The sequence below is a fragment of the Dipteris shenzhenensis genome, chromosome 14 (genome assembly GCF_047967505.1).
Source record: "Dipteris shenzhenensis isolate YYH24624 ecotype China chromosome 14, Dip_SZ_1.0, whole genome shotgun sequence".
In the NCBI taxonomy this organism is placed as follows: Eukaryota; Viridiplantae; Streptophyta; class Polypodiopsida; order Gleicheniales; family Dipteridaceae; genus Dipteris; species Dipteris shenzhenensis.
The window spans coordinates 37555534-37570384 of record NC_141609.1 but is presented as its reverse complement, the minus strand read 5'-3'; the positions used below and the strand labels follow the sequence as shown (position 1 = coordinate 37570384).

Here is a 14851-nt window from a genome sequence, read left to right as displayed (position 1 = left end):
GGTCGGTTTTCTTCCTTCCCCTAGCAGACTTTGCTGGCCCCTCCTGGGCTGACTTTACTGCCCTATATAAGGGCTGTTGTTGGGCTCTTTTGGGCTGCTGCCTGGCCCCAAGGGCAGCCCCCATTGGGCCCTACCCTTGGGCACATCTATGGCCAGGTGGCTGGCCAACCATAGCCTCCACCTCTGCCCCTTCTGTCCTGCTGGTTCTGCCCTCTGCCAGGCTCTCTCCAGCCACATGTGCAGCGCCATACTGATCCGTACTGATACTGTACTGCAGCCGTACCTTCGCTGATGTCACCCACCATGTGTCGCCATGTTCAGTGCCTGTTAGCAGGCTATGACCCTGCCCACTACCCTCTCCACTTGGCCCGTCATGCAGGCACCTTCTCTCTCTTTGATTCTTGCCCATGTGGCAGCCATCTTGCTGCCCATGTGGCCATCCCTCAAGACCCAGGTTCACCCCCAAATGCTCTTCTCATATGGGGGCTTACAGATGGGGAGGTGACCTTTCCAACATATATTCCCTTGGCAAACAAAATAAGTAGTTCCTAGTTCCCCCAACGCCAGAATCAAATCCGATTAACATAAGTGAAAAGAAAAACCATAACTTGAAAAAGTAAGCTAGGTTACTCAAAAAATTAGTCATCGCCCTCTTCGCGCAGCCCCTGTTGCTTTCCCTACTTGCCTACCGAAACACTTCAAGGCCTTTCCTTGCCTGCGTCTGGCTCCCTATCTCCCTCTACCTCCCTCTCAACCTTCCCTCACCCCTTTCCCTCTCTCCCCCTCTCACTTCCGTTCTCCACCTAGCTATTTCCCTCTTGATTGCTCTCTCTCCTTGCTCCACCTTTCCCTCCTGATCATAAATTCGTTTTGTGACAGTGTGTATACACAGTTTAGCCACCATCACCGAAGTTCGACCCACCAACAAGCCAGCTAGCAGAGCAACACGCAAAATAGCACAAGTCAAATAAGGACTAGCAGCTGATAGAGGAGAGCATCCTCCTATTTGCAACCAGAAAACGTTAATCCCAGAGAAGGGTTGCTCGCTCATCCCACGGATAGAGATTGACAAATTCACAAGCCATTGCGTTGTGGCTGTTTTTGATGCTTGATGATCATTTCTTGGTGAGTAAAGATGAAGGAAAGATATTTCTTGTTCCGATGCTTGACAATAAATCATGAGAATAGTTGGGTTGTTGCTGCCGCTCAATTCTATAGCTCTGCGATTTATTTATTTTTGTTATGATCCCCATAATCTAGCATCCTAGAAATGGCTGTAAAAATATTTAAGGCTAGATTTGGCCAAGTATGGGAACTAAAGGGAGATGCAGAGCTCGACTTTGTCCTGCTAGCCAATCTTTCGATATGCGATGAGAATTGCAAGAGGAGAAACGACAGATAATCCCAGGCAGTGGCAGAGGTGCAAAAAGGGGCGCAGTCCAGGAGGTCGAACAGATGGCGCAGATCTCTGTGAAGATGGCGCAGATCTCGAACAGCAGCTGGAGAAGTGCGGCCTGTGCAGGTACGGATTCCGTACAGTCGTACGGACTGTACGGACAGCATGTACGAATTCCGTACAGTCGTACGGACTGTACGGACACTCTCGTACGTTGATGCAGGTGCAGGAGCGAGAACTGATGGGCGCAGATCTGTAGCTGAACTGCGCGGATCTGGCGCTCAGATCTGGCAGAAATGGTGCACAGATCTGGAGCGGAGATCTGGCGCTCAGATCTGGCAGAGATGGTGCGCAGATCTGGAGTGGAAATACACAGATCTGGCGTGCAGATCTGGCGCGCAATGGCGTGCTGTGATGGCGAGGCAGAAAGAGGCGGACAGATCTGCAGCGGGGGAGAAATCTGAGAAGAGGGGTAGATCTGCAGCAGGGGAGAAATCTGAGAAGAGGCAGACTGAGGGGAGAGAAGAGGGATCAACCTAGCTCTGATACCATGTTGGAATATGGAAGCAAGAACTAGAAACTAGAAATGAAATAACAAGATTGAAAGACAAGAAATACCTTGAGAAGAGTGTAGACAAGACACAAGCTAGACTGATAGATTGCAATGATGTGACCCATGAATATATGGGCCAAAGTACAAGACATAAAGCAAGAGTGCTTATGGGATAATTGTAGAGGTGCCACATGGCACACACTCAAAACATAAAGACTAGACTAGACTTAGACAAATGTAGACTAGGAAATAGTACACTTAGTGTGCACTTATCTCCAACACAAAAGGAGAAGGCTAATCAAAAGTAGTCCACATTCTCTTCATTCAAGCTACAATTGCTTGTGAAGACTATATAATTTAATTTTTGTTTCTCCCAAACGAGCCTCTAAGAAAAAATAATGCTTTTCCAAGTACTATCCTCTTCCAAGTGATATTTCCACTTAACCTTCAGCTCTCAAATAACCCTACTCCTAAGTTGTCAGTCCCTATAATCCAGAAGGCATCCCGGTTCATGGGGCCCATAAATTATTGGTCCATATAAATCAAAAAGGCATTCCGGTTCATGGGACCCATAATCCAATCGTATGAGATCATCCTCAAAAAGCAAGTTATCTCTAGCAACCAGTGTCTCTTTCAATCTACTGAAAGACTGAATGTACCCAAACTCAATTAAGTAATTGGAGCTTGTAAGCCACGTCATTGATCTTTTTAAGAATCAAGAATGGACCACAACAGCAATGACATACCTTGTATCATAGTTACAATCAAACGTTTGGAGGTTCCAAACGTTTGAAAAGTTTGAAAAACTGAGGTGGCGTTTCCAAACGTGGGTTATTTTTATATCGTAATTTCAATAAAACATATGCTATATTGCATATTGATATACTATCATTACAAATAATAGCACACACCTTACAAGCTACAAATTTCATTGAGGTATATATATATATATATATATAGTTTTTAACCAAAAACCAGTTACCGCTACCAGCCAATCACATTCTGAGTTTTGACTCTCAATAAACAGCTTACAAGTAGAACTCGCAAGCTGCAAAATATGAAACTTGAAAGTAATATCAATATCAAGGCTAATAACTACTAGCCAGTTACTAAATAGCTACTTGCTAGCATCTAAAAACTCAAACCAAATCTATGCTATTTTCAAAAGTGTGCAAGCAAAGCAGAGTTTGATTGGAGTTTCCAACCGCCATTTTTTCAAACGTTTCCAAATGTTTGATAAACCAATGGAATCCGTTTGTTAGTAACTATGCCTTGTATACTTTGCCATCTGCATTACCTGAGAATTTTGCAGGATTCTCAAGTAAACCCGTCAATCCTCTGAGAAAACTCAATGTGACCGCTTCTGATCAATATAAAACTGCACTCTGTTCCTAAGCACTTTTTAATGCTTTCCCTTGCCAACTACAACATAACTTGTTGCTATTGCAACCAATCAGCAAGTTAGCAACGTAGTTCAACCTTGTCATTATGTAAGCCCACCACCCAAGGGGCTCTAGGCTGGTATCCACACATCACCATGAAACAATGAATGCTTAGCCCTATTGTAACAAGCAAAGGAAGGTAAACTTCCCAATCAGACGAGACATAAGCTCGCAGCAAATCACTCAGGCACCGTGGGACAATTCGCAATCAACGCGGGACTCCTCTGAAGGCAAAACGTGGTACTCAAGGCAGGATGTTTGGAGCTGGAAATTTCGTACACTCCTCGAGAAGCGTGTTGAAGCTGTGGAAAGTGAATCGCCAACAAGATACAGTGCTGGGAGAGAAGGGTCAGGAGCAAAACACAGCACTAGGGCCCAAAAATAAGGGCTGGACCCCCCCAAAGGTCTTTATTGCAATAGAATAAGGCTTTGTACAACTGGCTCTCACAAGAGCATGGACCGGGTACAATCTGTGTGTTCTAGAGCTCTGAGGCTCTTCTTTTATAGACTTAGCCTAAGAAAGAGCTTTCTAATAAGCTGGGGCTAGCTTTTAGCTATTTCCTAGGCTTAAATTAGGCATAGAAAGCTGAGCTTTCCCTAAAATCAGCTTTAGAGGGCTTTTCTTGGAAATTGCGCTGGAATTCTTACTGATTTGGCCTTGTGGGGTCCTCCATAACAAGGGTAGCCCGTATATCATCAAGGTAATCTGTAATGGTGAAATGTGCACGCCCCCCCCGCCCCCCCCCAATTTGCTCAACCACAAGCAAACATATTCTGGACTTCTCTTGAAAATATCGAAAGAGGAGGAGGGCCATTATGTTTCTTCTGTGCTTCATGAGTTCGTTGCAAAACCAACAGCTACTGCTGCGCACTTTGCATTTGAGTAAACAGACTCTGCACAACTTGGGCACTGGACTGCCTTCACTTGCTGTGGAGCAGAAGGTCCAAGGGCAGTGGTTTGTGGGCTTCATTCACCAGAAGTTTGCTCCATGATAAGATATAGACTGGAGCGTTTCCAAGAGAAGAAATGCAAGGAGGAGGGCGTGAAAGAGTTTAAAAATCACAACCTTTCTCCCTTCGAAAAAGAGAACAGTATATGCTTGAGATTGGCAGCCTTACGGCAAGGTAGCACTGTTGCAGATTAGCTAGGATAGAGAGAGCAAAGTGAGAAATCAATTGCAGCCAAGGAGGAGTTGCTACCTGTAGAATAGGCGAGTTTATAAGTACCAGGAACAGGCTGATTGGCAGGTCCAAAAGATGTGGGGTAGGGAGAGAAAAGTGGGCACATATATAGGCGAGGTGGCTACGGAAAAAGATTTGGCATGCCAACAACAAGTCTTTCTTGCCTTTTGGAGCACTCCACAAGGCTTAGTCTCCACACAAATTACTTTTCAGAAATACCTTTAGGACTTAAAAGTGGCTGTTTACTAAAGGTAGACGAAGAACTTTAGTTCTAGTGGACATACTTTTAGCAAGCATGCAACCACATGGCACTTGCATGTGTGCTTGCACACTAGCACTCCTGCATACACACGTGCATGTAGCCACTTGTCAACTTTAAAACTCACCTGGCAGTCCCACAACAGTTTGCATGGCAAGTAAATATGCATGCACAGTGCTTACATGAAGCTTGCTTGTCACACAAATAAGGCCTAATGTGGAGGTTTCCAGCAGTTACCGCTGCCAAAGTAGCTTCCAAAGGAATGCAGCCTAGAAAAGTGAGCGCATGTCACACATGCAACCCACAAAAGTAGGACCGACCAGCAAGTAACCAGTTCTTCCTCGTTCCACCTCCAAACAGGCTACGCCAGCATAACCTACAAAACCACCATGCTGCATGCAACCCCACATCGCTCCTAGTTTCTCAATCACACCACCCTAGCACAGTTTTGCAACTGTTCCAGGCTGATCAATCTGCTTCAAACAGGCAAAATCAGCCACAATGAGGCCCAAGCAGATCACCTCCACTTAATCAGTACCAGCAGTTCCTGCAAACTGAATTCTTGCCTAATCACCAGCTTCCATAGCTTACCAGCAGCAATAGAAAAAACCACACGAGTTCTGTCAGGCTGCAAAGAAGCAAATTTCACACAGCCACTGAAGCTGTGTTTCTTTCCAGGATTTTGACTCTTTCGATACTCCAATCTCTGAACTCAAGCATCCACGAATTCTCTAGAATCTACCTCTGGCACACAATCATATGCATGCAATTTTAAGAATCACACAAACAAGTGAGGCTCTCACGAACAAGAAGACACAAACAGCTCTGATACCAAACAGCTCTGATACCCTACAGGTTAGTCACTACTAACCTAGGGTCTCCTCTATCTCCATGCTAACCTGCAAGCTCAACAATCGTCACTATACAAACACAAGGACACATATGGTGTAGGCTAGTGCACCACCCAACCATAAATTCCTCAGGATCACCCCCAAGCTAGAGGTCAAGCAACCTCTGACCATAGTCCAGTCCAGGTAAGACCGCATCACCTACCATGCAGCCCCACCTGCACACACGTCGTTAGGGAGATACAAGCTTGGACGGGCTCTCAACCTAGTTAAGTATTCTTGGAAGGCCCCCCGAAGAATGGCCTAAGTGAGTAATGGCTCTCAATTATATAGATGCAGGGTGTCTTAGGTGTCTCAAGCCTAAGACTAACCTCAGTGTGCCACCTGTCCTAATTGTCCCAACGTTAGAACACGAGATCATAGATTGACCTGACCTCTATAACACTAGCCACGTTATGTCCACAAGTGGACATAACACCAAGGTTCCGGATGGAGGCCTCCTATCAAGTAGTGATTAGAAATGTCAGGTGGCCAAATATTACCGGGCTGGCAGACCCTCGTGGAATACCTAGGGTTGCTAAGTGGTGCGCAATTGGACCTGTGTTGAATGGACACCTCAAACCAATCAAATATACTCTCGCTGCAATCTGGCTGCAGCTGATGCACCTGCTCATTGCATCACACCAGGAAGCAGCAGCAAGCCTACCCTGATACGGATCGTCTTTTCATGATTGGTGAATGCCATGTTTATCTAGTCTCAAGAGAAGTCATTCAGGTCAGAAAAAGTTAAGGGATTATTAAACATATCAACTGTCTTGTAGATTGTAGCCTTGGGATTATTAAACATATCAACTGTCTTGTAGATTGTAGCCTTGCCAAAGTTGGAATTTCGTTCCACTTGGTAGTCAGGATCCTTTCTCAGGAGGAAAAAAATCCCACAATTCTCCAAATGCTGCCTGGCCTAAGATTTTCTCCAAAGAACCCTTGACATCTTCTTTCAAAGTCGTTCATCGACTGCCTCAATGATATGTTGATCCACGCCCTGGCAAGCATGCAAAGAACAGAGCCCCGGTACACAATTTTGCTTTTGGCGCACAGTGGCCCTTTCACATTCAGACCCTATCTCCTTCATTGTGCTGCATACACTTTATGATACCTGAAAATCTCTATCAAAGACTTTCATGCATCTTGCAAATCTCAAGAGAGACAATTGCAATACAATACATTACAGTTGGATTGAAAACAATCGACCAACTGGCCCAACCTCACTCAAGAATATGGACAGCATACAAGTAGCCATGTACTAAATGCAATTAGAGCTAACCAAGATCTAACACTTGCAAACTTGTCACGAGTGCAATATTGCATTCGTATGTTTGAAAGCCAGGCGCCAGAAGTTATGAGGGGGAAATAAACGCCCTCCTTAGTTTCATAGTAAGGATACCATTACAAGAATTTGTACGCTTTAACCAAAAAATACATTTGACCTGGAATTTTACAAGAAAAAGCAGTAATATCTCATGGTAGTGCATTGGACTGTTAAAAAACTACAGTAAGAACATTGTGTTAATCTTATCAATGTAGCATATATATAAACTTTGGCTGCATTAATGTGGAGTTACATAATGAAGACTTGCAGAAAACAAATAAGTGAGAATCACCTGCTGAGTTGTTGGAAAAGAGCCTCCGTCAACTTGAATTCCTAGGCGCCGCAGTAGAGTAGCCATATCTATGCAAGTAGCAGCCACACGTTCAAGATCAGACCGTATTCGACCTCGCACCTGTTCTTTATAACCTAGGTTTTGCTCCTCCTGAAAATTAATATTTGTAAGGTCAACGCTAGGAAGGGAATCAAACCCAGCCACAAAAATGAAACAATCATTTAAGGTCCTGACATTTGTAATTGAAGAACACTTTAGAAATGGCGTATCCAGGATCATGGGAGGTAGATCATTTCCTCAGCACACAAAGAAGTCTAGCACCCTATAAAAAAGAATACTTTCAAGGTGCGTGACCTGTTTCTGCAATGAAGCCAAAGATATGGTTAACAAAGAGACCCTGAAAGGTAAACTGTGCAGATGCATTTCGCATACGTCTTCAAAAGCGTAGGAACATGGGAAATACATTTTCTGACTTATACATCCCTTTAAAGTGGTTGGAAGAAAACCACAACAGGAAACGAAAGAAAGCCTTTTTTTTAAATACAAGGTCCCCCCCCCCAACCTAGCCTTTCTTCCGCCTTCTTATTGCCCCTTTTCCCCTTCACTTCATGCTCTCTTTCCCTTTCCCTTTTTTCCTTTCACGCGATTGCATTCAAGGAGTTGCCGCCCAAGCAAGTCAGGTGTTCAGGCTTTTGGAGCATTGGATTGGCTCCTGAATCAGCTCGCACCTGTCCCAGCTGCTGCACTGAAGTTTGTGGGAGCCCCCAGCACCTGTTTGGAAGCTTTGGAGGTCTCGTTTGGGACTCTTTTTGATTCGCGCAGTTCGTGGTGAAGCTCAGTCGCTTGCGCCAATTCGTAGGGGCCCTTTGGTGCTCGTCCTTGCTCATTTCGAGGTCCAGGCAGCCTTTGTTGTTCAGCTCAAGTGGCTGGAGCTTCTAAGCAGGTCACACAGCCTGTTTCTTGCAGCTTTAGCCCCTTCGAAGCTCGCCAGTGAGCCACTTGAGCGTTTTTCGTTAGTTCCCAGGTCTCTTTGGGTGTGCTTTTCGAGGTACTTCTTTGGCAGGCCCATGGGCTTTGGGAAGCTTCTTGGTTCGGTGGTGGCACCCTTTCTGCCTCTTCTTGACGCCCTCTCCTGCTACCCTCTGCATGACCTATATATATATATATATATACATATACATACATATATATACATATACATGTACATATACGTGTATACGTATATATATGTATGTATATGTATATATATACATATGTGTGTATATATATATATATGTACATGTACGAAGATGCCCTCTCCTGCTACCCTCTGCATGACCTATATATATATATACATATACATACATATATATACATATACATGTACATGTACGTGTATATATACATATACATACATATATATACATATACACGTACATGTACATGTACATACATATATGTATATGTATATGTATATATATACATGTACATACATATATGTATATGTATATGTATATATATACATATACCTGTACATACATACATATATATATATATATATAGTGAATAGATACAAGGCAAGATTAGTTGTCAAGGGGTATGCACAGACATATGGCATTGATTATGAAGAAACATATATATATATATATATATATATATGTATGCACACAAGCCAATAGTGACAAGATATTGTCCTATCTTGTCAGACCATGCTCTAGGTGCTTGCTTCAAGCCATACAAGGCTGTCTTCAACTTGCAAACAAACTCAGGATGAACAGCATGAACATAACCTGGTGGCTGCTCCATAAAGACCTCTTCTTGTAAATCACCATGCAAGAAGGCATTCTTTACATCCATCTGATGTAAAGACTATCCCTTTGATGCAGCCATAGTAATGACTGCTCTTACGGTTGCCATCCTTGCAACCGGAGTGAATGTTTCTTCATAATCAATGCCATATGTCTGTGCATACCCCTTGACAACTAATCTTGCCTTGTATCTATTCACTATATATATATATATATATGTATGTACATGTACATGTACATGTATATATATACATATACATATATGTATGTACATGTACATGTACATGTACATGTATACATATACATATACATATACATATATATATGTACATGTACATGTATACATATACATATACATATATACATATATACATATATGTATATATATATGTATGTACATGTACATGTACATACATATATGTATATGTATATGTATGTACATGTACATGTACATACATATATGTATATGTATATGTATATGTATACATGTACATGTACATGTATATGTATATGTATGTATGTACATGTACATGTACATGTACATGTACATATATGTATATGTATATGTATATGTATATATATGTATGTACATGTACATGTATATGTATATATATGTACATATATGTATATGTATATGTATATGTATATATATGTATGTACATGTACATGTACATACATATATATACATATACATATACATATACATATACATATATGTATGTACATGTACATGTACATGTAGATATATACATATACATACATATATATACATATACATGTACATATATATACATATGCATACATATATATACATATACATACATATACATATGTATACATATACACGTACATGTACATGTATATGTATATATATGTATGTATATGTATATATATATACATGTACATGTACATACATATATATATATATATACACACACACGATATGTATGTAGAGAGAACGAAAGTGTGTGCACAGGTGAAAGCAGAGGGGGGGGAGGGGCAGAAAAGAAATTGGGCAGCTGCTGGAAGGGGCAAGTATAGGCAAGGCCCAAACAAAAATTACAAGTAGCAAATCGAGACTTCTTGGTAACCATAGGAAGACTGCTGTTCTCATTAATACTCAGGTGTAAGCTGCCGTATGGGTTTGCAAAGATTCCAGAATCCCTTCTGCTTACGAACATTCTAAGTCAAAACAAATTAGAATATTGCAAAAGTAGCCAAAACCCAGTGGTTATTAAAAGAAATGCAGAAAATGTAAAGAAAGACCTTTATACAACAAAAGACGAAACATAGTTTTATTAGAAAAACTGTATTTAACGCCAACTGAAGAAACACTCAAGTGTCAAATGTGCATTCAATTGGTTAAACCAGTATAGAGCGCCATTTGAAAAATGGCAGATCACAAAACAAAAGAAAGGATTAAAATTTTTACCAACAAGATCAAAACATATGCTAGCTGAGTTATGCCTATTAAGGGGGGTATTTACATTAATGTTGAAAAGCGATCTAAGCACCCTTTCGTTCAATTCTTTGGCTCAATCACCACCCCACCCATAGTCAATACAAAACTTTGCAATGGCTCTCCTAATCACAAGGCTTTGTATGCTGCACATAATCGTTGAACATAAGTATAAGGCTTTCCAATGAATAGAGCCGTTGCTGTCATAATAAAAATGCAGCCATCTTGCACTACTATATCTTGTCTTGATGGGATTTTCTGTTCATAACATTACTCAATATTCTCACCTGTGCACTTCCAACAAACATAACTATGAAAGCAAATTGTTTCCAAATGTTCACCTGTGCCCCTACAACCGATGTAACTATAAAAGCATATTGCTTCCAGGCGTGTCAATATCCTGTTGAAGCCAACTCAACAGGAACAAACCTCTTGCAAAATGTCGACCAAAATGTCAAGGCAATTTGGGAAAAAGATGAGGAAAAGAGATCATGCGCTGACACTGGTGTTCTAATAAATTCCAGAAATTGAATCATCTTTGGAAACAACTAGTGAAGACAATTTAAAAAAATAAATTTCAGCTCCCTCAACGATACAAATCCCAAAAAGGTGAGTAGCTGCCCGTATCAGACTCAAATTCAGCTCACAATATTACCCAGAAAGCACAGAACAACTTGGCACCAGAAGCTCCGTGATAAATCAGCTAGTACTGATCCCTGAGAGTAGCAGAATGGTGAATCGTGACTTCTTGATCATGTGTTTGTAACCTAGCCATTTGATTACCTTTTTCTGACTTTGCCGTATCTCCTCAAGTCTCTGTCTCTGCCTAGTCTCCATCTCCATCCTCCTTTCAGCTTCAACCTTCCTCCTCTTCCGTTCACGCTGAGCTTCATGTGCCTGTTACAATTATACCACAAAAAAGAGCTGAATAAACATCGTTTTCACAGATAAATGGAAATCAAGTTAATACTTCAGTAAAAACAAACAGGGAAAGTAAAAGTAATTTGCTGAAATATAAGGAAGACAACAGAACGCAATAGTGGAGTCCAAGTAAATGCAATGTTAATGTGATCCAACAAGTTAGTAAATACAGACATGCTGCCTGACTTTGCATTGACAAACATCTACGGAAGACATCATGAATATGTCAGCAACCAGGCACGCATGTAAAAATTGTATGAGAAATTATGGAAAGACTCATACTTCTAACCAACACCCTGGGCAAGTTGCAACTGTAGAGAAGAGACCTTAAGAAAAACTTTTAAGGTCTGTTCAAGTATCTCTAACCTGCCTTTGCAGCTCCAGTTGCCGCCTTGCCCATTCTTCTTCAATTGCATGTTGGAACTCTTCAGTTTGTTTCAGTCTTTCTCTGTCAACAACTAAATTACCATCAACCATTGGATTTACAACTGTGCCGACATGTTTCCTTTCTGGCATGTTATCATCCACCAACGGTGGCACGTCACCAGCCTCCAGTTGTGATGACTTGCTGCCAAATAAGTCCTCAGTATTGCCTTCAACAACAGTGTTTGAAAGAAAACCATTTGCTCTCTCATCAGAAGACTCTGCATCATTGCCTAAACTACTGGATATATTTCCTGCTAAAGAAGTTTCCTCACCAGCCAAGGTTGTTGCTCCTTCTGGTCTGGCATCAGGACAGTCATGGTTTGAATCTTGCTGGTCAAGTGCAACAGGCATTGCTTCTGTCTCCTCCTGAACAGGCACTGGGATTGAAGGACCAGACTGACAAGACTTTGATTGCTTTGGCGCTGTGAACACATTCTGTTGACCACAGCCTTTTTGTTTTCCGTTTGCACTTCGCTGTGCATGGCTGCTGGCATGATTTGACGCACTTGTACTCCCTTCACTTTCAACTCTGTACTTCTGTGCATTTAATGCATTTCCCACGCGCTTCCGAAGTGCAGCTTCCTCCCAGTCTTGCCGAAACTTCCCATTTGGATCCTCAATTATTTCACAGTCAGATGAGCTGCTTGATGAGCTTCTCATTTCACTTGAGTCAAATCGATTATATGCAGGCCTCTTATCAGCACCATATACCCGTTTCTGCGTATGCCAAGACATCCTGCTTGGGCCAGGCTCCATGACAAGGCAATCCTCTTCATCAGAGCTATCTGAAAGCTCTGAAGCAGAAGCACTTGAGTCATCAGCAGTTGGGTCAGCATCACTATCAAAATTCACATAACAATCAACAGCATCATGATTCCTAACCTCATCATCATCGTCATCATCCTCAATAACAATGACATCGGGTACATTAGCCTCTGTAGCTTGTCTATCACTTCTTCTTTCCTTAGGTATCCCCGCTTTTCCAGCCATTTCTCCTTGTAAGTAGCCACTCCGTAATTTGTTCGAATTTTCCCGTTCATGTTGCCTGCTAGACACCACTGGAGCTGGCGGTGACACTGCTCCTGCTTTTTCTGCTCTTTCATTTTCTAGTGCAGGCTTGAAACTTTCTGGGAGATGATGCATCATTTCATGGACCCCCTCATACACACAAGGCTGAACCTGCCCTGCTGCAGTTGTATCTTGCAACCCACGTTGTAAGACTTCAGTAGAGCTTTTATTCATGCATTCCAGTGTCTCAACTGAGATTTTTGACGCAGCCACCACAGGAGGTGACTTACTATATATATCCTTGCATCCAGAAGCTGCTGGACGCTCTTCAGCGTGAAAGCAGCTCGATTTAGAGCCTTTAACTTCCTTATGCTGTTTTGGAAAGTTTGCTAAAGAGTCTGTTTTTGCATATTCCTTGATGTCAACAGTGACTTTGATACCGTTCCTGGCAGAACCGGCTTGACTATCTCCTGCTGTTACGTAAGATGCACTTTTTGCACCTACTTTATTTTCACTCCATTGAATGTGCAAAAGATTTTCTTTACAACAGGCATCAGTAGAGAGCATCGTATCATTCTGCAGCTCTTCTCCAGTTAGTCCTGCAGTTGCCAACAGATTCAGCCCCAAAATCCAAAATAAATAAAAAAAACAACCGAAAGCATAAATAATTGCTGACTAATATCCCTTCGCAAGTTTCCGGGTATCCATGCTTCCAAAAAGTTTACGCAAAGCCATGACAGTAAAGCTTGTTCGATTCGCTTAAGTAGATGGACATGTCCTGGGCACGAAATGACTCTTTGCATACCCGGGCCATACAATTAACAACTAATGACTCGGCCAGCTTCAGGATGCATGCATGCGCATCAACGAAAAATGCTGTTATTTGAAAGACGACATGACATAGCCCTTATTCTCATCGAGCTTAACCATCTTGCCTCACAGGAAGATATATGGCCAGCGCAAATGGTCAAGAATACTGAATTCAGAGGTGGTCTTATCCCAAGAAACCTTAGCATTGTACAAAAAAAACAAGCATACCGCCAAAAGAACATTAAGCTGCATTCGAAAGCTCGTCCATCGGGTTCAAAACAACAGGCAAAGGAGCGCAAAAGAAAGAATGCTGAAATAACGAAACAGAATAACTCTACGCTGAAAACCTGTGAATCTCTTCGGGAGGAGGAAACCTTCAAGACTAGTCTGAGGGGCAGAATTGGCGTTCTAGAATGTAAAATGGATCCTATTGTGAGCAGGGAATGGTTGCAAGGAATGAGGAAAGCGGAACTGAAAGTTCAGAATGCAAAAAGGCTGTCAAGATAAGGAAATTGCTGAGGAGAAAAAGAAAAACGAGGAGAACAGGGGAAGAGGGGGACTTACTGCATTCCGAAATGGAATCGATCATACTCCGGGTATCGAAAACATCTGAAGATGATGAGGCTGAAGCGAGCTCCGCAGTCGGTGGAGCAAAAACCTAAAATTGAACCTGACGATGCTTCAGATCGGAAGTTTCCACAGAAAACGATTGTCGTAGAAGATGAAGAGAATGAAGTTTCTTTCATTAGCTAAGTCCCCCTAATCTCGTCATTATTACCGATAATTACTTAGCTATACTCTCCCCTTGAATTGTTCCAACGAACAAGGGCGGTCTCACTTCCCAAATGTTTCAAGGGCCCTCGGTTTGCTAACCCTGCCTCCTAGTTTATGTCCGCATCATGTGATTGTAACACAAATATCTTGTGTCACTCCCTGAGCCCCCCCGTCCCTCTTATTGGGCCAACTAGGATGGCAACCCCTCACACCACCTAACACTCGTGTGTGCCGTCATTCACATCCAATAATGGAGCAGCCGCAGCTCGGGCCGGGTTCACACCAACCGGCGGCCAAGGATATGTGGTGGACAAGTCTGTCAAGG

The 14851-nt window shown here is 42.3% G+C and overlaps 1 protein-coding gene across 1 annotated transcript in view; it reads right to left on the bottom strand.

Annotated features, from left to right (window-relative positions):
• LOC147894580 (uncharacterized) overlaps nt 1-14496 on the bottom strand; it is a 28258-nt gene extending 13762 nt beyond the window's left edge. The window contains exons 1-4 of the mRNA XM_087385082.1: nt 14317-14496; nt 11875-13541; nt 11371-11484; nt 7342-7491 (exon numbers count right to left, since the gene is read on the bottom strand). Coding sequence (XP_087241208.1) covers nt 7342-7491; nt 11371-11484; nt 11875-13541; nt 14317-14341 — 1956 coding nt within the window. The 5' untranslated portion in view covers nt 14342-14496. The remainder of the gene's footprint in view (nt 1-7341; nt 7492-11370; nt 11485-11874; nt 13542-14316) is intronic.
• Between the last annotated feature and the right edge of the window lie 355 nt (nt 14497-14851).